Raw genomic sequence first — 26,495 nt, 5'->3', positions numbered from 1 at the left:
GGGGCTCTAATCCAGTCCTCTCCGTACTGCTATTGTTTGTTAACTGCCATGGTGTTTTTAGCAGTAAACCTCAAAAATATTTTTTATATTTTTATGCAAACTTGAGTGCAAAAAAAATTGTGGGACAAGCCACCCATGGCTATTGTATATTTAATTTTAGATGCACACCCTGCTCTATGGCCCTGTGAGCAGAGAGGCTTTATTTGGCATTGATTATTCCCTCCTTGAGGAAGGGAATAAGGATGCAGCCAATCACAAATACGGGAGTCCCAGCATCACCCATGGAAGCACAGCCCATCTTTGAATCTGACTGTGCAAAAGTGAGGGCAGGGGGCAGCATTGACAGGGGCCTTCCTGAGATGTAAGGACAAGGCCTGGGAGAGGGGATGGAGCCGATGTTGTCTCCCTTTGAGTGAAGTATCCCTTAGGTTTCCATCCAGAATAACTCTGTTCTGGGTAGCAAATGTGTGTGCCTTGCATCAGCCACCATAGACATCTTGGTGAGGTGTGGATATGCGAATTGTTTTGTTTTTTAAGTTCCTGGAGTTATAGCCGTGTTTTGGAGCAGCTGTTATGTTGCAGGAACCGTTTGCTGCTCTGCTGCAACTTATTTTGGGTTTTACATGGGCATTGGAAGGGCAAGGGAAGGGGGAATCCTTTTTTTCAAAATGAGAATGCTTATGAAAATACCCAGTGGGCAGTGGGGTTGGTGAATGCCTAAATCCTGCCATCAAAGATCTCTTTAACCAAACAGCACTAATGTAATTGACTTCAGTGTGCATTCCTTTCATGAAGGGAGAGATTTTTGTTAACCGGATTAGAGGGCAGCGTCTGAAAACTAGGTCTCTGGCAGACATTGTTTTGAACAATCTGGGGTAATGCTCTTTTTGTTTTGTAATTTCTTACAGATGGTCACGAGAACAAAGAAAATATTTGTAGGTGGATTATCTGCTAATACAGTAGTGGAAGATGTAAAGCAATACTTTGAACAGTTTGGCAAGGTGAGTTCCAGTGTGGGTCATTCAGCATACTCTACATTCTTTATGGCTTTTCAGGAGTCCCCAAAGACACACCAGAGCAACAGCTGAAACCCCACTGTGCAAGGGAGCTGTTTCTGATTTAGCTCTGTGCACCCCATTGTCTGTGATCTTTTCATGTGTGTCTCTCCTTCTGTGTAATAAATATAGAATGATGGATAATTCTGTATAACCAGTGCCTAAATCAGCAAATGTCACACTCTGTGTCATGCCGAAGAGCATCATGCTCCTAGTAAAAAGGTGGCGTGCTCATTGTTATCAAATGAGCATGTTTAGCAGTGCAGGGTTACCATGTCTGGCACATCAATGCACTCTTAGCTTGTCTAGTAGAAAGAGGAGGATGATAACATTTGTAGTGGTAAGGTAGATGTGTGGGAGAGAGGATGGATTGTGCATGCTGAGAAGTGAGTTGCTGAATTTAGCAGTCTGTGTATGTTCAACACATAAGAGTATATCCTTTTGTGTGAAAAGGTTCATTGAGGGTCTCTGGAACATACGTGTCATAGCAAGCACATAAGAGATGACCGTGATGGGATGAGCATGGGAAATCTATGCGAAAGCAGGGGGAGAGGAGAATCAAATTGCAAGCACTTTAGTTCAGTGCTAGAAAACAGAGTTTGTAAGTTCAATCCCCAGTATCTCCAGTTAAAGAATCACAGGTATGAGTGCTGAGAAAGACCTTTTTGTGCCTGAAATCCCTGAGGAGCTGTTGCCAGTCAGAGTAGACAGTACTGAACTAGATGGACCATGGCTTGGTATAAGGCAGGTTCATCTGTTAGTTGGAGCATGGGCCCATGGATGTTACACAAACTCTTTGCAATGCAGTAAGTTGGACTTCTTGTTCCACAGATTTTGGGGGTGCATCGTAAGAGCTGAATGTGATTTAAATGGCCTATAAAACCAATCAATCAATATCCTGTTTTTGTTAATTTGAGTGAGGCTGGTGCTGTTTATTGAATGAGAAATGGAGTGCCATTTGCACCCTCCATTGTCTGCTCGGAGTGCCCACTCTGGTTGCAGTGTAGCTTGAGCCTAGAGGAGGTGACCACAGCTGTTACTAATGTTCCAAGAGTTCTTGCCATGTGCTGTGTTGTGCACAAATTACACAGGAAGGACACCAGCCAGAAGTCTTCCAGCCTGTGCCACTCTCAGCCATTTCCATGGAGTCTTACAGGAGAAATTTCCATTGTTTCATTCTATATTTTCTAGGGTAGCAGTTGAAAGCCTTGTTTGTGTATACCTTCCATTACTGTGGGGGAAGCTTCTAAATAGTCACTGTGCTGAACTGATAGTTGTTTTGCAAAACCATACATTTTATTTTTCAATGATAATCTTCAATTCCGGCAGGATGATGTTTACAGCCCGCTGAGTCCTTTATTAAAGGATTATGGCAGTGTTTGAATGTTTCTTCCTTAGTTATTGTCAAATCTGCCAAACTCCTCCATCTACTTTTGAAGTTAATAACAGTTTTGCTGCATGCATGTTTCCATGTTGCTCCTGTGCACCCTTGAGGAATTGTTTTTGTTTTGCCATCTGGTGGCTTCATGCTGCGTCTGAAAATAGAGACAACCAGGCTGAGATCATCCAAGCGGTTTAGTGGAGTTTGGGGCTTCTTTTGGATTTTGTTTCATTGGAGGTGGGGGGGGGACGGGACCTTTCTTAAAGGCCTCTTTTCTTGAAAATCTTGCCCTCCTCTTTAAAAAAAATACATTTATTTTTATTGTGACCACAAAAACAAATACATCCCGTCACTAAACCTTAGTTTTCAGTGCAGTGTACATTTGTACCATAAAAGCTGGCTGTTGCTTACTGTTATGGTAGGTTTTCTGCTATTAGGAGCTATTAGGAGCTCGTTGTTTAGGATGGGATAATGTTCTCAGTACTAAGATTTAGCTGTTGGTTTCTTTAGAAAAAGCTCTTGAATCTACAAAGGATCTATTTGTTGACAGGCTGGATCCTTCTTTGCATACAACAACAACAACAACAAAGTTTATTAGTCAGAGGCCATCACATTCTCGAAATCAATTCAAAATTACATGATTGCACATCAGTGAGACACACACCGTTTTAAAATAAACATTAAAAAGGTACATATTTCAACAAATTACCACCTTTAGAAATTTACTTAATAAACCAATCTTTAAATAAAATAAAATAAACTTGATCAGTCCTAAAAGCATAATTATTTGGCAACAATATAAACTTAAAATATCCAGGCAATCATTAAAATTGTAGCTTACTATAATTTACATTATATAAATACCTAAAATTCAATTTACCTTATATTATCAAATTATAACAATACTTATCTAGGATTCTGCACCCTAAGCCAGGATTTCCTCCTATTAATGACCATCCAGCCGTATTTTGCCACTTGGAGCGTCGTTTCCCTATTCCTGTCTGCTAACATGATTGTAATATAATTTTTTCTCTCTTTCCCCGGAAGACTATCAATTATAGGTTGGGATAATGTTCTCAGTGCTAAGATTTAGCTGTTGGTTTCTTTAGAAAAAGCTCTCGAATCTACAAAGGATCTGTTTGTTGGCAGGCTGGATCCTTCTTTGCATTCAATTTCTTGCCCATTTAAATGAGTCCCATTGAAAACAGAGGAGCTGTGTCTCCTCCTGTGTCAGCCAGAGAGCTGCTCCCCAAACATCCTTTTTTAATGTGTGTGTTTGTCATTTATAGTCCGCCTTTCTCACTAAGACTCAAGGTGAATTACACAGTGTGAGATTAGTACAGTCAGTATCAAGGACATTTCTATAAACAATGCCACAGGGTAAATAAATACAGGTTTACAAAGATATAGCATTAGCAAGGATTCAATACAGAGTTGAAGAAATGCTGAAACAGAACATAATTCTAGGACTGACATTAGACAACATGCCTTAAAATCCTTGTAAGTGTGATCTCTTAGTATGTCAGTTTCGCTATTGAGGTGTTTTTCCTTCTGGAGAATGATATTGATGTAAAATTGGAAAACACTTGTGAATGCACACGGACCAAGTTGTCAGGAGCAGCAGCTTCAGGTAAACCAGGTGTGTGTCCAGGATGATGCAGAGAACCTGTGGGAAGGTCAGGGATTGATTTAGGGAGTCCCAGACTCCGCTCCAGCATTTGAAATGGGTTTTTGCTCTCCCCTCTTTGTACAGCAAGTGGAATATACAGAAGTATTTAAATTTTGAATATGTTCATAGTTGAGCAATAGAGAAAATATAAAGCTATTTAAAAGCGTCCAGTCTCTTAAAATGTGATTTAAATTTTCAGATAGCTCATAGTTAACATGCTTCTCCCATGATATGAGCAGCCTTTTAAAGCTGTAAGCTGCTGCTAATAAAAGGGATTGATTATCTCTCCCCACCCCCTTAGTGGGTTCCACTTGCTTTCCAGAACTCCTGTGAAAGTAACTCAGTCCTTATTTTGAGACTTGCAATTTATACTTTATATGGTGAGCTATGTAATTAGTTGGGAAGACTTATGCTTAGTCACTGATTTTATCCTAATCGGCTTTGCCTTTTCCCAACAACAAAGTGAGCTTATTTTACTAAGCTGAAACAACTCTGCTCCCTTTTGTTCCCATCTTTTTATTGTCTCATTCCTTTCATTCTGCTTTACTGCCAAAGTTTTGTTTTATTAGGCTTACGAGCCATTTCCAATCCGGTGGCTGCTACAATTGGCCCTTTATACCTTGGCTGCCCAGTTTCCCATATCCTTCTGGTTTTGTGTCAAGATGCAGCATGGCATTGTGAAATGTTTAACTCCTTTCTGCTTCCAAAATACATCTCTCCTTAAAAGTCTGTTTTGGTCAGAAATGCCAGTTGCTCTACATGGGATGTGCCCAAGTCGCCTGAGTGCCGGCTCTGGGTTTGTGCTTCTTTTGCCCCGGTCATGGAAAATCTTTTTAGAAAAATGTTGAGTTCGGCTTTTGCAGCAGCTGAATTACAGTGTTTATAGTATTATTTTTCACTGTGGTATATAAGCAGGAATGTGAGAAGGTGCAATGGTGTGGGGCAGCTGCTTGAACCTTGCTGATTCCTCTGATTCAGAGGTAGTTGTGCGTTGTTGGGCCAATTTAGCCCTGAAATATCTAGAAAATAATATGTGCCATACAGTAGTTCTTAAAAGATCAAGAATGCAACTGCTAGAGCATGTTAAGTACATCTTTAGCATTTGAGTCTCATTCTGAGATTTCTCTCATTCCTGGAAGAATGTTCTCAGGAAAGTCCCATTAAATTTCCTATCAATCTACCTTTATTAAATATAATCTTCAAGGAGAACAAATCTTTCCACTTCTGTTTTGTTTGTTTTTTAAAATTTATCCCAGTGCGCCAGCTTAAAGGTTTGGATTATGAATCTATGGGTCGCATAAATTATTATATGTACATATATTGTGTGTGTGTGTGTGTGTGTATATGTATGTGTATATGCATATGTAATAATATATAATACATGCATGTCCTGTCCTTTGGGCAGCATATGTGCAGCTATCCTATTTTATCTTCAGAAGGGTAAGGCTGGCTAAGAGGAGAGCATCTCGCTCAAAGCCAGACGCTGTATTGACTGAACAGAGCTTTGAACTTGGGTCTTCCCCTGTAAATTCCTCACTGCTTTGATAGCATACTTTACTTTTCCTCTGAGCTGCTTATGAAGCAATGTTTGTTCATGAGAGCAGACCATAACTATTGTTGTACAGAGATGGTTGGCTGGGTGCCCTTTCCAAAGGTAGGATCTTCTGTTTTCTCTTACTCTGTGCAAAGGAAGATGAGACAGCTGCTGATTTTCTTTGTGTCCTGGGGACAGAGCTATGATGAATGGCAGTTCACTTCCTCCCGGAGTGCCAACGATACACAAATGAAGTGTCTTGCGGCTGAACTGAATGCCAAAGTAAGCTAAGCTGTTGATGTGAGTGTACCCAGGGCGGTCCAGGAGGGTCCTCCCAGGGTGTTCTGAATGAAAATAGATGAGGAGCAGAGAGAATAAGGATTACATCCTTGCTGTGTGTCCATTTTATATTGCAAGCATAGTGTCGTGGGTGCCAAAAATATATAAGCACCAAAGAAAATAAGACTGTACTACCCTGTTAATATCTTTAATACGTCAAACATTGGAATAACAAGAGTGAAGCCAGCATGTCTCTTTTTCAAGTCCGCCAACAGGTGTTTGCGTTAAATCGTGTTCTACGACATCCTGGGTGCCTTAAGAACATTCCAAAAGGGGCAAGAAAGGTCCGTCCCGGAAGCCACTTCCTAGAGGCTCTTCTCTTTTAACAGCTGTGGAAATATTGTATCCAGACAGGAGATCTCTGGCTCCTCTGGCACGGAGTGTGAGCAGGTTAACAATCCATTGGAGTATTAAATGCTCCAAAAGTTTATTTTCCCACGAGGCCCAATGGGCTCCAAAAGATGTCATTCTTACTGGATTGTTAGCTTGAAAAAAAGAATGCAAGCTTCTCCCTGGACTCATTTAGGGGAATTTTGAAGTGTACTGTTGAATGTCTGCTTGTGCTAGAAATGCAGAGGTCTGCAGTCCTTCCAGCACCAAACTCTGGACTGGCGTGAGATTCTTTTGCTGCATTTGGAAATGTGGCCTTACACACACAGTCCATAGAGTATGCTGAAGAAGCTTTTTAAAAAATATTACTCCATTCAGAAACCATTTTTTAAAATGTTGATTAATTGTTAAGCTGTTATAATATTTTGTGCTGCATTTTGAGATTTTTTGTTTGTGGGCTTATTAGAATTCTAATATGTAATAAGCAGTGTACCCACAAGGTTTTAGTATGCAAAGAAAGAAATCATGTTGGCATTTTTTTTTACAGGGCCACCATTTATCTTCACAAGGCCTGCAAGAACGATTATGAATTGGGCTGGCCGGGACAATAATTTGTATTTCCTGTTGTTAGTTCCCCTTCGACTCTGAGCTGATGCATGGAGGCAAACTTTTTGGGGTGCTTCTGTGACTAGTAACTCCTTTTGAAACAAAACAATGCCGCTTGATAAACCAAGTGGGAGACTTGTGGGTGCCACTTACTAGCAGCTTTTTGTCTTACCCTGATCCTCAGCTTCATGATAGCCAGGTCTGATGCGAATACCTAGGCTTCTAGCCACAAGGTTTCCAGAGACTAGAATTTTATGAGCAGCCACTGGCCAATTAGAAGGCCAAACTGAAGACGAGTCAGAACCTAAGGCAGCTTAGCTGGCCTTTGATGGTTAGCGTAAAAACTTCCAGTGGCTTCATTGTCCTACTGGAAGAGGAAGATCGAGAAGGAGAGAGGCATTTATAAAATTATGCATAAGGTGAAGAAAGTGGATAGAATTTTTTTCCCTGTCTCCCATAATACCAGAACTTGGAGGCATGCAATGATGTTGATGGGCAGTGGATTCAGCAAAATAAAGTATTTCATCACTCAATGAGTAATTAAATTGTGGAATTCACTGCCAGGAGTCATAGTAATGGCTACAAGTGTACTTGTGTTCAAAGGGGATCAGACAGGTTCATGGAGGAGAGGTCCATCAATGGGTACTAGGTATAGTGATGGAAGGGAATGTCCATATCTGGAAGCAGTGCATGTCTGAATTCTAGTACTAGAAGGCAACATCTGGGGAAGGCCTCATCCTCTATACCCTGTTTGTTGGCCCTCCAGGGTAGCTGATGAGCTGCTGTGTGAAACAGGATGCTGATGTTCCACTGGTCTGGTCCAGCAGGATTCTTCTTAGGAAACGAGTGGTAGATGGGCTGCTCGTTCCCGGTTGGAAGCCTGGCTGGGCTTCTTGGCACTTACTTGCTTGTCAGACACTAGAGTAAAATCTGGGTCATCCTAAGTTGAACTATTCGGAAGATCCATGAAGACTGTTTTTTGAAGAGCAAGGAAAGGAAGAGGGTTGCCTAGTAAAGCAGAGTGTGCGATAGCACTGCTGTGTGGTTATCTCCAAGTTAAAGTGGTGTTTACCTAAGGGTGTTTTAGATCAGAATACTCATAAGAGCCGGAAGTATTTAAAATCTCAGTGAGGGGAAAATGTTCCTTGGCTAAAATGAGAGACAGACAGACAGACAGACAGACAGACTGTGTATGTGTGTGTGTAGTAAAGGAAGTACTATATTGCAGAAAATGCATATAATGACACTCGCCTACATGCAAGCAAATGGCTGTAAATCGGTCACTTGTGACCTGTTTGAGTGTCTCTATATACCGTCACTGCTATTTTCTGAGTCTAGAAAGTTTTTAGACAGTGGCTGGCATTATCTCCTCTTCTATTCCTAGAATGTTGTGCATGTGCCTCACTCACAGAGGCAAAGCTGTGGCTCAGAAGCAGAGCACCCGCCTTGCATGGAGAAGGCCCCTGGTTCAATGCCTGGCACCTGCCTTCTGTTTGAGACCCTGGAGAGCTGCTGCCAATCGAAGCAGACAGTGCTGGGTGAAAGGGACCCATGCCTGTTTGTTAGGCTTTTTGTGCATGTTTTGCTTAGAACAGTGCCCTCAAAAGTTGTGTTCTTTTTTTGTGCATTTGTTGCCCCTTACATCTTCTCCCCTCTCTTTGCTGGTCTGATGATAAGATTCTTAGGAAATGTTGCAGCGGGTCCCCTCCCTACGAGGGTTTGCAAGAATACACGTGGCTTCCTTTGGTGATATGGAAGTTTCTGGTTCATGATCACTGGATGTCCCTCCACAGGTCTGCCTGACAAGGAAGGCCCCAGGAGTGGATCAGGCCTGGGTTGCTGGCACTTGCCCGATGAGGCAAACTTTTCTCTGTAACTTCCCTGCTGGGGCTTGGCTGTGTCAGGGTGCTTTGCTGTGGTCTTTGGGAAATGGAAGAGGTAACAAATTAATGCATCAGGCACATAGACTTTCACAAAAATTGTATGCTTGCCAACTTATCACAAAAAATGAGATAAACGTGGATGGAGCGGAGAACAAAGCACATGCAGGCAGCAGCGTTTGAATCCTTCATTAAGCTTTGGCTGCAACTGACTTAAACCTTCCCTAGAGATTGGCTCAGGTGTTACGGGATGTTTGCTAACATTTCAACTCTGCAGAAACTGTAAAAAAACAACCCCCCCCCCAACCTGTCAGCACTGAAGGCCCAGGAGCAGATTGGGGTGAGCATTCAGGGTGGAGTTCAGCAGCAGGAGGACCAGGGAGCAGCATGTTGGTGAGAAGTGTGTGCGAGTGTTACATGTGTGAGCAGCATCCATTTTGTGTGCTGCGTATGAATAATTTGAATTAGGGAATGTGTGAGAAGGAAAGAGAAATGAACACAGAATGTATTACTGATATGTGCTCTCACAGGTCTATTGTGTACATTACTAACAGTACCAGGGGAAAATACTGTTACTCCAAGGGGGCAAATGTATGTGGTTGTTGCATGGTAAGGTTTAGCATATATTGAGAATGTTTTTGGTTTTCATTTGTAAAGTACATAATTCCCTCGTCTTTGGTATTGTTTTTTGAAATTCCCCAACAAATCTTTATTATCAAATTTACAACTTATACAGAAAAGATCCATTAAAAATAAATCACATTTATACAAACATTGGAGATAAAAACCCCAAGTATTAAATAGACATCTGAACTATATACGAAACTCCCAGGAAGAAATGTTCATAGGTACCATTGCCCCAGATAACCTGAATGGCCCCTTCCCCTCCTAGAAGATCCAGCAACCCACATATTACCTCACAAAACATCCTTCTTGTTAAACCAGCCATTCTTAGACTCGTTTGCCCTGCGGGAACACAGGAGCCTTTTGACCCATCCGCATTCTGGCCTCCGTCTGTCCCACACTCAACGCCACCATCTCCAGTCCTCGTCTTACAGAGTGACCCCCTTCACCCGTCAGAAGGTCACCACCACACAGTCTGTTTCCTACTAAAAATCTTATTTTTCTGCTCCACCTCTTACCCTACAGTGAAGAAAAACTATGCAGTGGACTTCTGTAGATAGGAGACTCACCCCTAAACCCCCATTAACAAGATCAAATCTAACCCCCCCCCTGAGAATCCCAGAAATCTTAATTCCCAACCCTGTCCCTGATGTATAATGCTACCTCTCTTCCCACCCAAGAAAATCCAGCAGCCTCAGTTTCCCACGAAGCTCAGACTCATGTACACTTGAACATGGCCCCTTGCTGCAACCCCTTGGAAGAGGTCCTTAGGTGACCTGTCTGAATTTCATGCAAGAAATGCCTGTATGTCTATAATTGCTGCATGCATTTTGTAATGAAAAAATCACATGATGCATTGTATGGTCATAAAAAATAGTCTCCTGGAAATGAGGACAAGGCTAAGTAGCTCAGGTAGAAAACCAATTTAGGTAATCTGCACAAAAGGCAGATTAGCAGTATCTTAATCTGAAACAAATCCAAGATACACGAGGTCAGGCTTGAGTGTTCAGATGTGACCTTCTTTGAAATTGGTGTGACTCAAAACAACTATTCTGTGGATTTGAAAGAAGTTTCCTTTGTGTGTGTGTGTTGGGGGGGGGTTTGATTCAGTTGTCATATTCATGGGGGAATGCTTAATGAGCTGGAGGTGGAGTTGGCGTATATTTAAAGTAACCTGCATCTAATTTTCCTCAATGTTGCACATTTTAAATGCCCCCCCACGCCTCCTCCCTAACGTGCAATTGGATTAGAAAGATAAGCTAGAAATTTTTGAGCTCTGTGATATAGTGTCTGTGAAACGTTAAGGTTCTGGTTCAAATCAAAGTGACAGGTTTAAGCAAGTTGCTGTTCTCTTAGCCTCAGTCTCCTTTTCTAAGATAGGAGTAATAGTATTGGCCTGTCATACAGGGCTGCTACAGGATCCTTGTCGATGTGAAGCCTAAACTCTCCCCCAACCCCATATCGGATTCCTTAGCGTTTTCTCTTCACTGTCAGATGTTATCCCAAGTGGAGAAATGTGAAGTGCTGCCTTAACCCCTTTTTTGCTCACAATTGGCCCTCCAGTGACTTCCATGGGGTTCTCACATTATTTATTTATTTATCTTGTCATTTATAGTCGGCCTTTCTCATTTGCTCTGTTTTACCCTTGTTTGCCCTCTCCTCTTCTTCACCCCCTCACATCAAAGTGTTGCTTCTAAAACTTCAGCAGGGACTCAGAATGGTGGACCTACAAAACTAGCGCTTGCTTCCAGGCCTAATTCACACTGCTGGCTTTGACCCTCAGTGTCCTAAACAACTCAGGTTGGGTCCATAGTACCAACAAGTTCATCTTCACCTCTTAATAACTTAACATTTGATTTATATACCGCCCTTCAGGACAACTTCATACCCACTCAGAGCAGTTTACAAAGTATGTTATTATTATCCCCACAACAATCACCCTGTGAGGTGAGTGGGGCTGAGAGAGCTCCTAGCAGCTGTGACTGACCCAAGGTCCCCCAGCTGGCTTCAAGTGGAGGAGTGGGGAATCAAACCTGGTTCTCCAGATTAGAGACCTGCCTCTCTTAACCATTACACCAAACTAGCTCTTATGGGCCTGCCTAGGTTTAAGGATACATGGAAGAACTTGCATTATCTGAAATTTGGATGGCATGTTCTTACCTAGTGTGAAGGCCTTCTCAGGAGCAATGTTTGCTATAGTGGTTACAGGTCTCTTCAGAAGAGGTTGAAGACATAAGAGTTTTATTCTTGAAGGCCTTTGGATAAAGTTGTCAGAAATGGGTGGCTGCCTCTGAGTTGCCTGATATGCTAAAAGCTTAACTTTGCTGCATTTTATCTTTTGGTTTCTTGTCAGCCACCTTGGGTGCCTGTATAAGAAAGCCAGTATGGTTTAATCCTTCGAGTGTTGGACAAGGACCTGGGAAAGCCAGTTCAGTTCCCTACTCTGCATTGAAGCTTGCTGGGTGACATTGGGCTAGTCACTCTCTGCCTAACCTACCTCATAGAGCTGTTGTGAGGATTCGGTTTCGTTTTCTCAGCCATGCCGGACGCTCCTCTCGGCTGGTCCGGGAGGAAACGACCGGGCACCCTGACCGGGCGGCTGATCCGTAAGGATTAGCCCCCAGGACTCCCAGGGAGGGAGCCAGGGTCCGGGACGCGGCGGGAAGAACTCCCCGAAATCAATGCGGGGGGGGAATTGCCCGTTTGTCCCTATGGAGGCCGGCAGATGTGCGCGGCGCCTCGAGTGCCGCCGGGCAACGAGAAACGGCAAGTAAAAGAAACAGGCGGAAGCCTGTAAACAAGCGAATCCCTTCTGTTCTACAAGCGTTTGTGAAGGAGAGGTTGATCTGAAGAAGACTCGCTCTTCCCCTTCGTGGAGTTCCAGAATTTTGTTGGCGCCCCCCCCCCCCCAAAATGGCAGCAAAGAAGCAAAGTCCCGCTCTCGGTAAGTCAATCTCGGCCACCTTGCAGAAAGGGGAGTCGCTCGAAGAGTTGGTGCGCAGGGCGGTGGTGGAAGCCATAAAACCCTTTGTTGACAAGCTGAACGAAACTGATCAAAGGGTGGGCTTAATTGAAAGCGAGGTGAAAACCATTAAGGCAGCAGCGGGGGGGGGGCAGAAAAGTCTGCTCTGGAAAGTGCGTCACTTGTGAAGGCTACAAAAAAGGAGCTGAAGTTGGTGGAGAACCAACTGATCGGGCTACAGGTGGAACGAACGCAGACAATTTTGCGTCTCCAAAACGTGAAAGAGGAGGAAAATGAGGATCTGTGGGATTTGGTCTCGGAACTACTGGCGACACCCGCGAGGACGACTAAAGAAGAGGTTAAAAGCGCCATTTTGGAGGTCCGTCGGGCTTCTTCAAAATATGCAACAAAGCGACAGTTGCCTCGTGAGATCATTATTGACTTTTCAACTAAAAAGATTCGGGACACCATCCTATATAACTCATACAATGCGGATTTGGACTTTATGGGTTTGAAAGTCAAGATTTTGAAGGACGTTCCATTTCTAGTCCGGAAACGGCGTTTTAAATATAAAAAGTTTGCAGCTCTTCTGAGGGACCATGGAATAAAGTACAAATGGTTATTCCCGGAAGGAATATGGTTCAGATATAAAGATCAGGCCTATAAGATATTATCAGAAGATCAACTAAAGGATTTTGAGAATAAAAACCCAGAACTCTGCTGCACCAAGAACGAAGAAAAGGAGGAGCCGGAGGGGGGGGGAGGAGGAGGAGAGCATCGCAACAGCAGTTGCACAGAGAGAATTGCGTCCGGGACCTAGAAGGGGGAGGAAAGTTTAATCAGAATTTGAAATGTTTATTTTCTGTATGATTAACCACTCCATCATTATTCTATGGAGCTATTCTTGTATTATGACAGTATGAAGGGAAACATTGAAGTGTAGTGTTTAGTGTTTGTAGTTCATTCCCCCCCCCTTTTTCTTTTTCCACTCCCCTTTGTCCTTTCCCTCTCCCCTTTCCTTGTGATAGTCTGGTGTAGTGTTTTGTAGTTATGAAAAATAAAAAAATTTATAAAAAAAAAAAAAAAAAGAGCTGTTGTGAGGATAAACTGAGGCAGGGAGAACGATGTATAACGCTCTGAGCTTTTTGGAGGAAGAACAAGGTAAAAGGCACTAAACAAATAAATGAAGGTGAGGCAAAAAAGGCAGCCAAGGAATTACCTAAATAAATAAATACACATTTTTCTTCTCTAAGCACGTTTGCTTATTATAAAATAGTGTTTTGGGGTACTGTTCGTGTTGGCACAAAATGTGTAGATTTGATAGAGCAAGATACATTTGGTATGAGAGAATGCACAACTTTCTAACAAATATCTTCAGGGAAATGCATGTTGCCCAGCCATGAACTGTATTTTTTTGTCTATGAACTTTGCCAAGAAAGGGCCGAAAAACCAGCTCTTACGGAAGCTGTAATCAGTGGACGTGTAACTCACCTGCCATCTTCAGATTAATGGCTGGAGATGATGCATGTCTGAGAGGATTAAATAAAAAGCAGGATGCCTTGCGCTTATTTTAAAGGATGCTATGCTGCCTGCCTCCAAACCCCAAAGATCCCAGTAGGTGTTTTTTTACAGCCTGCCCTGACATTTGAAAGAAAAGTTCTTACAGGGGAAGCAGTAACGTGGGGGGGGGGGGAGGTGTCTGTTCCTGCTAGCAACCCATTGATATCAAAACTGTGCTAACTCTGTGAAGTTCGTGATTACTTGTGTCTAAACACAAGGATTTTTTTTTTTCCAAAATAGACTTTGTAAACTCTTGATCTTGGGATGAGCCAGAACTGATGGGGCTGTATTATTGCCAGAGGCGAACACCAGATTTCTCTGCAGCATGCAGTGAATCTGCTTAAGGGTAAAATATCCTTTGTAGAGGCATGCAGCGTGCAGGAAGGGAGTCCTGTCCTTTGATACTAGTTCTTCCGACAGTTGCTGAAAAGGCTGCAGTGGGAACAGCTCTCATAGAAACCCTGTTTGAAACAAATAGGCCTTCGGTTGGATTTGTGCAGATGCCCCCCCCCCCCATCAGCTTGGGCTAGGCAAGCCACCGGCATTGCGGTACTGGAAACAAATTGGGGAGGTTCCTCCTAAGGTGAAAAAGGAAGAATTTCAAGGGCAGCAAAAAGAGTGTTGATCGTTTGGGCAAAACTTTGCAGGGGCGGGGGGGGGGGGGCGCAGAAGTGCTCTGTGGATCTCTAAGTATTGCTTGTTTCTATAATATTACTGTTCGTGACACTTGGTGGACTAACAAAGGCTTCATGTTTTAGTTCATGTTTTAGTTCCTGCTTCAAGGAGTTTACTGTGTAAGTCACAGATGGATTTTTTTTTTACCCAGAATGTAATTTTAAGCCATTTGAAGCTTCCTCTTTGATTGAAACATATGGGAAGTATTTAAACTTGCTTAGCTCCCTTTGATAAGACTAGCACAGGGCTGGAGTGTTTCACCTCCCTGTGTACTACCGCCATTTCTGTTTTATTATCCTCTTGAAAAGATGATTGAAAAACTTCCCCTTAAGCAATGGAGGAAGCTACCTGGTGGTTTTATTTTTCCAAGTAAAGCAGGGCGCTTTCTCCGTTCTCTGGAAGGTCTGGCACTGGAGGGTCTGCCCCCTCATTTGCTTTCTAGAACAGGACCCAAATTAAAGAGCCCTTGAGTGCCTCCCCTCTTGGCAGCAGGTGCCTGCCGTCCATCTGAAGATAGCTGCCAACATCTGGCTCAATTGCTTTTCCAAAAGCAGTAACAAGGTGGCCTGCAGTTCAAATGCAGAGAGAGCATCGCTTCCTTTAACGATAACAAGCTGTTGGCTTCCCCTTGGAGATTAATTTATCTCACAGATGTTTCCTTAGTCTTGACAATCTTATCAGTTTGTAGCTTTTGTGTGTATGCGCAATTGGAGACTATTACTATAAAAGAAGTTTGAACTTGTTTCATTTCTGAATTTTTTGTTGCTGTTTGTTTTGTTGGCTTCCAAGATATAATTTATATTGAAAATGGTCATGTTGATCCCATTAGCCCAAGTACCCTTTCAAGACATCTGTAGACCAGTAGCTTGTTTCCCCAACTGTAACCACTGGTGGATGTCTTTCATTCATGCTGACATTTTTAATGTTCCCTCTTCAGCAATTCTGTGGTTTCAACCCTTTGTTTAACACCACTTTCTAGGCAATTACTTCCAGCTCTCCTGTGAATGATCTTTCTGACCTGTGGTTATGTATGTGTATATTTTTGCAACTTGTGAATTGCAAAGGACACTTTGGGAACCATCTTTTGGACACTAAGGCTTTTGGGAATATTGGTAATGGTTATAAAGAACGCTCGTACCAACTGTGGGAGGAAGATTTATGTTATATGGAAACAGGAATGTGAATTTGGTGCTATCTAATAAGGGCCCTGTTGAGTAATCTAGCAATATTTCACGTTTCGTTCTCGGTTTTTGGTTTTTCAATTTTCTTTTAATTTTAGAATGCAGGCTGTTGTCTCAAGTGTTCAGATTTTGGTTCTAGTAAACAGGCCCTAGTTTTGGAGATGTGCTTATGGACCTTTGGCTGACTCAGCTGTGACTGCAGAAGGTGTCACCGAGGTCACCATACATGTAATTTCATGGACCGTAAATAGATATGGATCCAAAGAGCTGCTGACATCATTCTGCATTGTTCTACATCAAGAAGAGAGGACCTCAGTGGAGTCAATCCCACTGAGTCAATTGGCCTTCATGTTTCCATCCCCTGCCATTCAAAGCTTCTCTCAGTTGGGTCATGTCAACCCTATCTCTGCAAGCGGTTGTAGAGTGAGATTCCTGAGTATAAATATATAAATAATCATAAATATTCATCAAGCGTCCAAACAATCAAGCCCACTTTGGGTAATACATTCCAATTTCCAGAGACGTTAACTGTACTTACTTTGTTCTTGTTCTATTTCAGAGCTGGTAATGTCCGTGTGGAGTTTCTTCTGATGACAACACTGAAACCCTCAGAATTGGACTGTAAGAGCCTGATGGGTTCTGCCAGCCTACTTCCCCGTTTCCCACAGAAACGTTTGCACTCTGTGTGCACACCGCAACAATAATGAATGATTATACAATTTTCAAAGTGCAAGTGCCTCTTGTTCGTTGAGCCAATATTACAATTCATACAAAGACCATTGCTCATAGGACAATTCATACATGTGCAAATCGTACAAGTGCAAAATCATACATGTGCAATTTCATTTCTGGTGCAGTACAGCTCTACAATACCAGGTATATAAGTAATACAATGAATTTTATACAGATTCACTCCTTCCTCTCCTTCAACTAGTTCTTCCCAAAGGTGGTGTAAAGCCCAAATGAATTCCAAAAGAGGGAGTGGAGACCGCCACGCTCAATCTGGGGCCGGCTACGAACGCAGATTTCGTGCCACCTTCTTCAGGAGCGTGCCATAAACACTCCCCAATAGAATGTCACCACCACATTTCTCTCATCGCCTGGTTAGTAGGTATGCTTGTTCTCTTCCTTGTGAGAAGAGGAAGAGAACAAGCATACCTACTAACCAGGCGATGAGAGAAATGTGGTGGTGACATTCTATTGGGGAGTGTTTATGGCACGCTCCTGAAGAAGGTGGCACGAAATCTGCGTTCGTAGCCGGCCCCAGATTGAGCGTGGCGGTCTCCACTCCCTCTTTTGGAATTCATTTGGGCTTTACACCACCTTTGGGAAGAACTAGTTGAAGGAGAGGAAGGAGTGAATCTGTATAAAATTCATTGTATTACTTATATACCTGGTATTGTAGAGCTGTACTGCACCAGAAATGAAATTGCACATGTATGATTTTGCACTTGTACGATTTGCACATGTATGAATTGTCCTATGAGCAATGGTCTTTGTATGAATTGTAATATTGGCTCAACGAACAAGAGGCACTTGCACTTTGAAAATTGTATAATCATTCATTATTGTTGCGGTGTGCACACAGAGTGCAAACGTTTCTGTGGGTAACCCCTCCCTTGTCTTTACTGCGGTTGCAGAAACGGCCATACTTTTCTTTTTCATTGTACTTCCCCGTTTCGACAACGTCTTTATCAGTGGCTCAAGTGAATCACTCCAGCACCACCACACTCATCTCTAGGAAAATGAAGGAACCAACGGGCCATTGCCGTCGGTTGAGCCTTTGATAAAGGCATTGTTGAAATGGGAAAGTAGGCTGGCGGAACCTGTCAGGCTCTTACAGCCCAATTTTGAGGGTTTCAGCTGTAACCCACTAGGCAATGTTGTCGTCTGAAGAAACTCCACATGGACATTAACAGCTCTGAAACAGAACAAGAACAAAGTCAATACAGTTCACATCTCTGGAAATTGGAATGTATTCCCCAAAGTGGGTTTGATTGATTGGACTCTTGAAGAATATTTATGATTATATATTTATAAATATTTATTGGATATCAATTGGATGGATCTTAGATATTTTTTGTAGAATATTTATCATATTTGAACACATAGCATGAACTAAAACTATAAAAATTTACAAAATATATTAAATATAAAAATTGATATAAGTGAAAACCTTCGTGGTTCTTTTATTGTTTGAGAGTGTTCTATACTCGAAGGACCCCTCTTGTTTAGCTATTAACAACAACAATAACAACATTTGATTTATATACCACCCTTCAGGACAACTTAACACCCAGTCAGAGCAGTTTACAAAGTATGTTGTTATTATCCCCACAAGGTGGGTGGGGCTGAAAGAGCTCTGGAAGGGCTGTGACTGACCCAAGGTCACCCAGCTGGCTTCAAGGGGAGGAGTGGGGATTTGAAGTGAGTGATTGTGAAGACCATCCAGTTTGAATTGGGGACTTTATAACTCTCTTGGTCCTGTGAGATAAGGCTTTCCCCCCCTCAGAATAATTTTGGACTAACTTTCATGGAAGAATATAAGCAAGGCTAGACCTTTTCTATACAGCATTTGAATCGTAGTTTGGTAGGAGAGTCAGCTGATTCTGCTCTTAAGGTTGTGATAATGATATTACTATTATTTATTTATTTATTTATTTATTTGTTGTTGTTGTTGTTGTTGTTGTTATTTGGGCTGGCAAAATATTAGTGCCCTTATCCGGCATGGGGTACTGGGGATGTCTGCTGCTGATAATTATTTCTGCTGAATAAACCAAAAGGACAGGAATGTGTGAAGTTCATGCTGGAACTTTCAGGTTCTGTTATAGATAGGCTTCTCCTGAAGGGGCAATCACTGTAGTGTACCAGCTGGTTGTTTCTGTGGCCCGATACTCCCAGGAGATGGCTGATGATAATGTAGACTTGAACTAGCAGAAGTGCCAGTGCGCTTGTGGGTATATTTATAGAGAGGTTGTTTACCAGGTGAAACAATCCTCTGTGAGCTATTGGAAGCTTGGCTGCTAGGGAGAACAGTGTGCTCTTGTTGTGCAGGGTGATGGAATTATTTTGTTTTTTCCCCCTGTAATGTAGTGAGATGTTGCTATCTGTGCACAGCCTAGGTGATCTTTTGTTCTTGAACTCACGAAGCTGCCTTATGCTGAGTCTTGTCTGTCAAGGTCAGTGTGGCCTCCCCCGCCTGGTTCTCCAGGTCTAAGACTGAGGACTGTCGCATCACCTGCTGCACGGTCCCTTGAACTGGAGCTGCCAGGAGCTTAACCTGGGATCTGCTGCATGCAAAGCCTCTATTCTGCCACTGAGCCATGACCCCTTTCCTTCAAATCTGAGCAGAGCACCAGCAGGGTTTGGGAATGGCTCAGCCCCCAGAGGTCTGGGCAAAGGGATGGTTGGCAAAGGGAGGTTAAATAGGTATGTCATACATCGCCTGTTCTTCTGAGGCACTGTAGTGTCCCTTTCCTGGGTTAACCTGGGTAAGGTCATACGGTCCTCCATGTGACTTCTGCGTTTCCTCACATCCATCACATCACTGGAACAGTGACCTTAGGTAATATGAAAGGGGTGGTGGGGGGGGGGGAAGATTTCAAAACCTGGGTTTATCTGCCCTCAGTTACAGTGGTTTTGGTTTTTTAACTGATCACATCATATTGAGTGTGCTTTTACCCTCTTTCTACTGTGCTAATGCCCCTGGACTGTCATTTCAGCAGGGCTATCCTTGCTTCTGTCACGCTTCTCACAGTGGCTCTGCAATGTATTGCCCCCCCCTTCTGATTATATAGTCAGGAGGATGCTTGAATATAGTGAGCATCAGTACATGGTGGTGGAAACCCCACCGAGTTAGTCATTTGGCACGTGTAATATGTGCATGCCTGAGTGCATGTATGCAATCTTTTAATCAGTTGTGATGTATTTGGCTAATCAAACCTGGATGTGCACATGCACACAACTTGCACCATGGCGACTTCAGCTGTCCCTCTGACTCTTCTCTGTGTTTGAGAATCCATAGCTAGGGGAAAGTCTGATGGCCTGGATTAATCAACTCAAGGGAAAATAATGTTGTGTTTTTGATGGAAATTGACCCTGTTCTTGATTTGATGTGGCTGGGGCTTTGTTTATTACATTTAGGTAAAATGGGTTAGTTTAGGGCTTTTTGTTTTGTTGTGTGTTTTTGCAACCCAGCAACTATACAGAAAGGAAATCTGAATTCAGGTTTTTAAGTGAAAGGCTAAAGAGACCTTCTTTATCTCTCCCTGCATCTCTGTCTTAAGCATTACTGCTGTACGCACTTGGCAAACCTCATTTAATTCCAGTATTTGATTTGCCCATTTGTTTCTTTGGGCAGTTTAAGAGACCCCCTTCCATGTAATGCAACTGAGCTAATAATAGGCTGTACTGTAGGAGTTTGCTGCTGCCAAAAGTTCATAAAATCTGGATCCGTTTCCTCTGATGGTCTGAACTGACCCCTCTGGCTTGGGCCTACTCCTAAAGAGTTGATCCAGCCAAAGGAAAGACCAGAAGGAGATTAAATGCTCCTTGATTTTTGAGGATGAAAAAGGAATTGACACAATCTGGTGGTCATTTTTTTTCTTTGTTGGGTTTCTGACGCTCTGGAATTTGACCTTCCTGTTGATCCTGTGAGGTCCTAGCTATCCACCATGCCTGAGATTTTGTCAGCTGAGCTGTTCCCTGCCACGGAAGAGTATTCCCACTGCTGACTCGACCTTGGGATGCTAGCGCGGAAGGTCACACATTCCCCAAGATGCTGGTGGCCTCTCCACAGAGGGAAGTTCACAGGGAGGGTACAAGAAGACCCGTGTTGGTTTTTTGAAAATGCTGTTTTCATTCATCTCTTTCTCCCTTTCCTGTGGCTTGACTGTTATTAGGAGGAGCCTCTCTTTGTTCCCATCAGTGAAGTATAATGAAACCATCCTGACATCCTTAATCTTAAATATATCATCAGTAGCTGTGAGAGGTGGTATAATTTCCTATACTCTTTTAATACTCTACATTTCCTGGTGTGTGTGTGTGTGTTTCCAGTACCATTGTAATTTCCAAAGAGTAAAATTAACCTTTTCATTTCTTCTAGAAAGCTTTAAAACAGTGCTGTCAAGAGGACAGACTTTCACATCAGTAACACTTCTACAGAGGCTTGTCTTTCCTGGGGCTTCTGGGGTGTGTTGTACTTTTTTGTTTCGCAGCTGGCTGCTCTTGCAGTGGAGCCTGTTCCCTCTTTGTCCTGTGCAGTTGTGCCCCCCCCCCCGCCATTCTCAGGGGAAAAGAATCTCTTGAGTAGGTACTTCCTCATTCATGATGTACACATCTTTAGTTACAAAAGCTGTGTTGGGGGATAAGGCTGTGGCAAATTGCAATGGCATACGGACTCAGTCTTTTCTTGGTGTGTCTTGATGTGGTCCTTCCCAGTGGTAAAGAGGAGTGGCTGCTTCAAGCAATGGATTTTGGGTGCGATCGAGGGCAGTGGCGTGGGAGACAGACATACCTGGGGCACGGGCCACAATCACCTGGTAAAGTCTTCTACTCAAACCCCAATATAAAACAATAAGAACTGTGTAAAAAAGAACTCCTATACATTGGAACTTGCGTGGGAGAGTTTTCTGGTGGATGTTGGTTAGTGAGGAGGAAAGCGTGCAGTTTGGGTTCTCCATATTGGTCACAAGAAGGCTTGGACCAGCACAGGTGATTGTGGGTTGAGGAATCTGAGGGTGCTTCCTCATGTGCTCTCATCACTCGAACCATGATCCTAGACCATGCTTTTGAAGGAGCTTTTCTATTTCTCCTTTCTTCCTGTAGCTCCCCCCTTACACCTTGTGAGGCTCCTCCCTCACTGGCGCCTTCTCCTGACAGCCTGCCATCCTACCAGCTCTCCAGGCAGGTGTCCTCCGGCCTCAGATGGGCAGGGAAGGGGGTTGCACCACTTTGTTCCTTCTCCTGCCCTGGGAGTAGCAGCGCGCTCCAGCTGTCTCTCCCTGCAAAATCCTCCTCGGCCTTCAGAAGAATCTGAATTTAAAGGCCTCCCCTGGCCCCACCTTCCTGGCTCTGCCCCGAATCACCACACAGTCTCCCGGACTGGCCCTGCTCCCAGCCAATCTGATTGGAGGGCTGGGTGGGTAGACTCTACAGTCTCCTGGCCCCACCCACTCCATCCCCGCCTAGGGTGGGGCATTTGGTCTGCTCTCTGCCTGGCTCGCCCCTGCTGCTTCTGAACCCTCCCCAGTGGCTCCTTTGGCATCTTGGGGCCTGGGCCTGCCTGGCCTGTGTTGATGGCAACCTCCTGTGAGCCTGGATGAAGTGGAGCCACCTGGGCAACTGCAGGAGACAGGTGAGTCTGCTGAGTGGCTGCAGGCTGTTCCCCAGAGTGGTGCCTGGACGTCGGCTGCAACTGGCCTAAGGGTGAGAGAGAGGCCTGTAGGGGCTCCTGCAACTGAGGTACTGCCAGAGGCTGTGCTGCAGGGCCTAAAGGGGGTGCCTGCTGCTGCAGGGCTGGTGGTGGGGTGGACCAAAGGCCGGTGTCGCCGGACACACCTCTTGCAGACTTGGGGGCACCATTTGGGGGCCCATAGAACTGGACACCTTGATCCAATTGACTTGAAACTTGTGAGGTCTTTAGTGGACATACAGGACTAGGTTCCTTGCAATTTAGGTATAGTTTGCTCAAAAAACAGTCCCTCCAGGCCCCCAGAAAGATTCTCCCACAGGGAATAATGGAGCCCAATGTATTTGGAATTTCAAATAAAATCTGAATCTGAACACTATAATGGCATTTTTGGACCTGACTATCAGGAACACTGAATATATATAGAATTCCAGATACCCAAATCTGAAAAATAACATTTTTTTAGTGCACACTCCTGTATCCATTCCACATTTATATGTGAGTTTTCCCTAAGTCCTGTATGATTGAATGTGTAGTTATTTTTAACGTTTCTGAGGCACATGAGTAAATCAGTTGCTTTCCTGCAAACATTTGAGATTGTAAGCTTTTATTTGAAGTCCAATCTGAAAGTAAAGGCTTTTTTCAGAAAACGTGAAATGTATCCCAGAATTATTGGCAGAACCCTGCCTATGAAGAGGATATAATATCTTTGTTTTTTAATTTTATATCTTAAATATATGTGGCCCGTTCAGATAGTATAGCTGAAAATAGCTGGTCTTTTGGTGTAATTGAAGATCTTTTGTGTGTGGGTAAAACACAATCTCCAGGCTAAAAAATAAAACGGCTAGCAAAGAAGATGGAATGTAGGTCATTTATTGGACACTGGTGTCTAGCGCCTTCGAGGCTTGTAAAGGCAGGCCTCGCAGAGATATTTTGTTCAGACTGTGCCCTCGTGAATTCCGAAATTTGAATTGTGCTTACCAGGATGTCAGATAAGCTTGCTAAAATATTAGTTCTATATTTGGGTCTTGGCCAAATTATGGCGCTTGTGTCGCCGCCCCCCCCCCCGGCCCCGTTCTATAGAAAACAGCACAAGCTGCTAGAGGGAACAAAGGCATTTGACTCAGGGATGTCATGAGTGGGGAAAGTCCCACCCCCTTTGCCCTTTTTATTTCTTGGTGGGGGAAGTATGATGAACGGAGGAAAGGAACTTCAAATCTCACACCATCTGTGGTTAATTGGGATGATATTTGGAAACCATTGAAGTGCACTTGGACCTCTGGACTGTCTAAATCTGTTTCCCTTCAGATTATAAATGGACAAGGCACCCTCAGCAGGCTGCTGGTGATAGTTCTACTTATATAGCACTTTAGCATTTCAGAGCACTGTTCAAACATGAACTAATCTGGCCCAAAATTCCACAGAGTAGTTTCATAATTGAAGCTTCAAGGATATTTGGCTTAAATTAATTTGTGCTGTTTGATCATGCACCATAATGGGGTATTTTACGTTTGGCCCTTTGGACAGAATAATTTGGTTCCCCTCGGCAAATAAGCCCTTGTGTTTTGCATTGCAGGGCAAGTTCAGACTTTATGTTAGCATAGAAGCAGAGTAATAAACTTCCTGCTTGTGGAGCTGTTACACAGCTGGGAGGATGGACTGGAGGTCTGCTTATTCGGTGCAGAGTGAGTCCTTGACTGTTCAGCCTTATTTTTCCCATGTCGATACCTTTCTGTTCTTCCAAGATGCTCAGAGCAGCATATACACCTTCTCCCATCCTCTGCATAATCCTCACAGCAGCCCTGTGCGGTGGATTAGGCTCAGGTGAATTCATCTGGCCGAAGATCACCAAGTGAGCTTTGTGACGGAGTGGTGAGTTGAACCCAGATCTTCCCAGTTCTGGTCTAATACTCTAACCACTACACTGCATTGTATCTCTAGAGCCAGTGTCTCTAGTTATCATGTGCTGTCGTTGAACATGAGGTCTACGACCATGTGTTGTTTTTGCAGTGTGTCTCCCCCCCCCCGCCGTAGCTTGGTCCTCACTCATGTGTTGTTAAATCTATGAAGCCATTCTGTTTAAATAAGAGATTTCCAGGTGACTTAGTCCAAATCCAATCAGAAGAATCAAGGGGATATCTCTTCCTGTCCTGCACATCAGCTTGTGGGTGGAATGTTGTATGTTTGCTCCCCATCCACCCCCAACATATTCCATGCACATAGAAATGTAATAATTCAGGAAGAAGAGTTCAGTCCAGAGTCCATGACGTGGTACTTCTGTAGGTACAGAGCACCCGTTTTGCATGCATAAGATCACAGGTTCTACCCCTTGGCATCCCTAGTTGGGGTTGTTGGGAAGGAGCTAGAAAAGCTTCTGCAAGAAGTTTGGGGGATCTCCAGCCATTCAGGGTAGACAGGGCTCTGCTTGATGAAGTTGTGGCTTGACTTTCTGTGTTACATGTGTATATGCTGAACATACAAATGAGCACATGGTTTGAAATGCAGGCTGTCTCTTAGCATCTCTTAACATCTCTCTTGCTTTTGCTCGGCTTCCTTGGACACGTGTTGCGCCGCCATCCTAAGCAGAGTTGCACCCTTCTGAAGCCATTTACTTCAGTGGACTTAAGGGCAGAATACTTACATGGCACTGTTGGTGTGTTAAATGGGAGGAGGGAATGTAAATACGTGTGGACTAAGCGTCTGTGACAGTATATCAGTTTTTGGCTAAACTGATTGTTGAATTTCCCAGCCCTTGTAATCAAGTGGCTTTAGATCTGCTTTGTAGTTGGTTATTTAAAGCCATTATTTTTACTTGAATGAGTCCTGTATCTTTAGCACATGACTTTTTCAGTTGTGCTTCTTTCAACTGCTGGTTCAGTGGGGGTTATCCTGGAACATGCATACTTTTCTTCTCTGAAATGTTTTATAGCTAACCAAAAACATTGCCGGAGAGTTTTATAAAGGGCTGCTAGCTGTGGGTGTTGGTGAGAGGAAGGCAGCTCTTAATTCCATCCACTTCCCCTCAATTTTGCTCCTGTGAGGAATGGCCTACTTTAGCTGAAGTTCTTTTGATGCGGTTGGGTTAAGGTCGGGTCGGGTCAAAACACTCACTGTTTCAGAAATCCCAGAAATGCAGGAAATGGCCTGCTGCAGGACTTGAACTGCTTCCAGGTTGTTCTTTTTGTACAGTCACTGAGCACATCTTTAGGGGAGCTTGTGCGTCCATGTCCATGTGTGCATGCAATGCATAGCCTGATAACGTTTGAATTTCCAAGGATCAGGTTTTGTCTAGTAAGAGAAATGACTTTCACCCCCCCCCCCCCGGCTCCTTATAATCCTTTAAAATGATGGTTTATCTCTGTTAAATTTGCATTAAGCTGTAACTTCATCAGTAGGCATCAGATAAGTAGGGAGAAAACTTGAATTCTTTTGCCATTGTCGCAGTGAGTGACGGGTTCTTGGCCAAAGACACACATTCTTCTGCAAGAATTCTTGGGTTGCATTTGCAAGAATGCTTTCCTCACCACGTTGCAACCAGCGGGTAAGATCCAATTGAAGGGGGATGCATTGTGGAGCATTGCGGAGTGTGTCTTGCTCAAGGAGCCGCAAATGGGTTGCCAAGTTTTCTTTACAAGGCCCCATAAGCAAACTTGTTTGCTTGTTTCTCGGTAACGACCATATGTTGAATAACCTGCAGAGGAGTGTTTGCAAAAGAGCCCTACTGTGATCTGTCTAGCAGCTTGGCTCATAAAGCAGAATTCTCAGTAATGTTGCTTAGGAAGTCTTATAAATGCTGTAGCACTTCAGGTGACAGAAGCAAACTTCAGGATAGTAAAAAAGCTCCGAAAGTGCCCTGGGGGCTGAGCAGTGATTTTCAGCAGGAGTGGGCCACCCAGAGCAAGCAGTGTTTTGCCCCGTGAGCCATTTCGGAGATGTACTATGACTGAGCGTTCTTCCATGCGACCAGTCTGCCACCCCCTGCTGGCTGTACATCATGGTACGTGGTGTACATGGCACATGGTGGTAGTGAAATTGATGTGTCTTTCCCCTGTGGTGATCCAGTTGCTTACAGCATCATTTTCCTCCTCCCTTTTATCCTCACCACAACCCTTTGAGGGAGTTGAGGCTGGGCGTGAGTGCCCCAAAGTCACCCAGTGAGCCTTTACAGCTGAGCAGGACTTCAGCCTTGGGCCCCCCAGATCCTAGTGTGGCTCTCTAACCACTACACCATGTCACCTTTCTGTCTTGCCTCTGAAAAGTAAAGAGAATACCTGTGAAGCCTTGGCAGTC

General features: G+C 43.7%; 1 protein-coding gene across 8 annotated transcripts in view; it reads left to right on the top strand.

Annotated features, from left to right (window-relative positions):
• The window catches only part of MSI2 (musashi RNA binding protein 2), a 568,931-nt gene that overhangs the window by 155,861 nt on the left and 386,575 nt on the right, over nucleotides 1–26,495 (top strand). For all 8 annotated transcript variants that reach the window (XM_055001131.1, XM_055001129.1, XM_055001127.1 and 5 more), the window contains exon 6: nucleotides 909–1,001. In XM_055001131.1, coding sequence (XP_054857106.1) covers nucleotides 909–1,001 — 93 coding nt within the window. The remainder of the gene's footprint in view (nucleotides 1–908; nucleotides 1,002–26,495) is intronic.

Source organism: Eublepharis macularius, chromosome 17, assembly GCF_028583425.1.
Source record: "Eublepharis macularius isolate TG4126 chromosome 17, MPM_Emac_v1.0, whole genome shotgun sequence".
Classification (NCBI taxonomy): Eukaryota; Metazoa; Chordata; class Lepidosauria; order Squamata; family Eublepharidae; genus Eublepharis; species Eublepharis macularius.
This window is presented reverse-complemented; position numbering and strand designations above follow the sequence as displayed.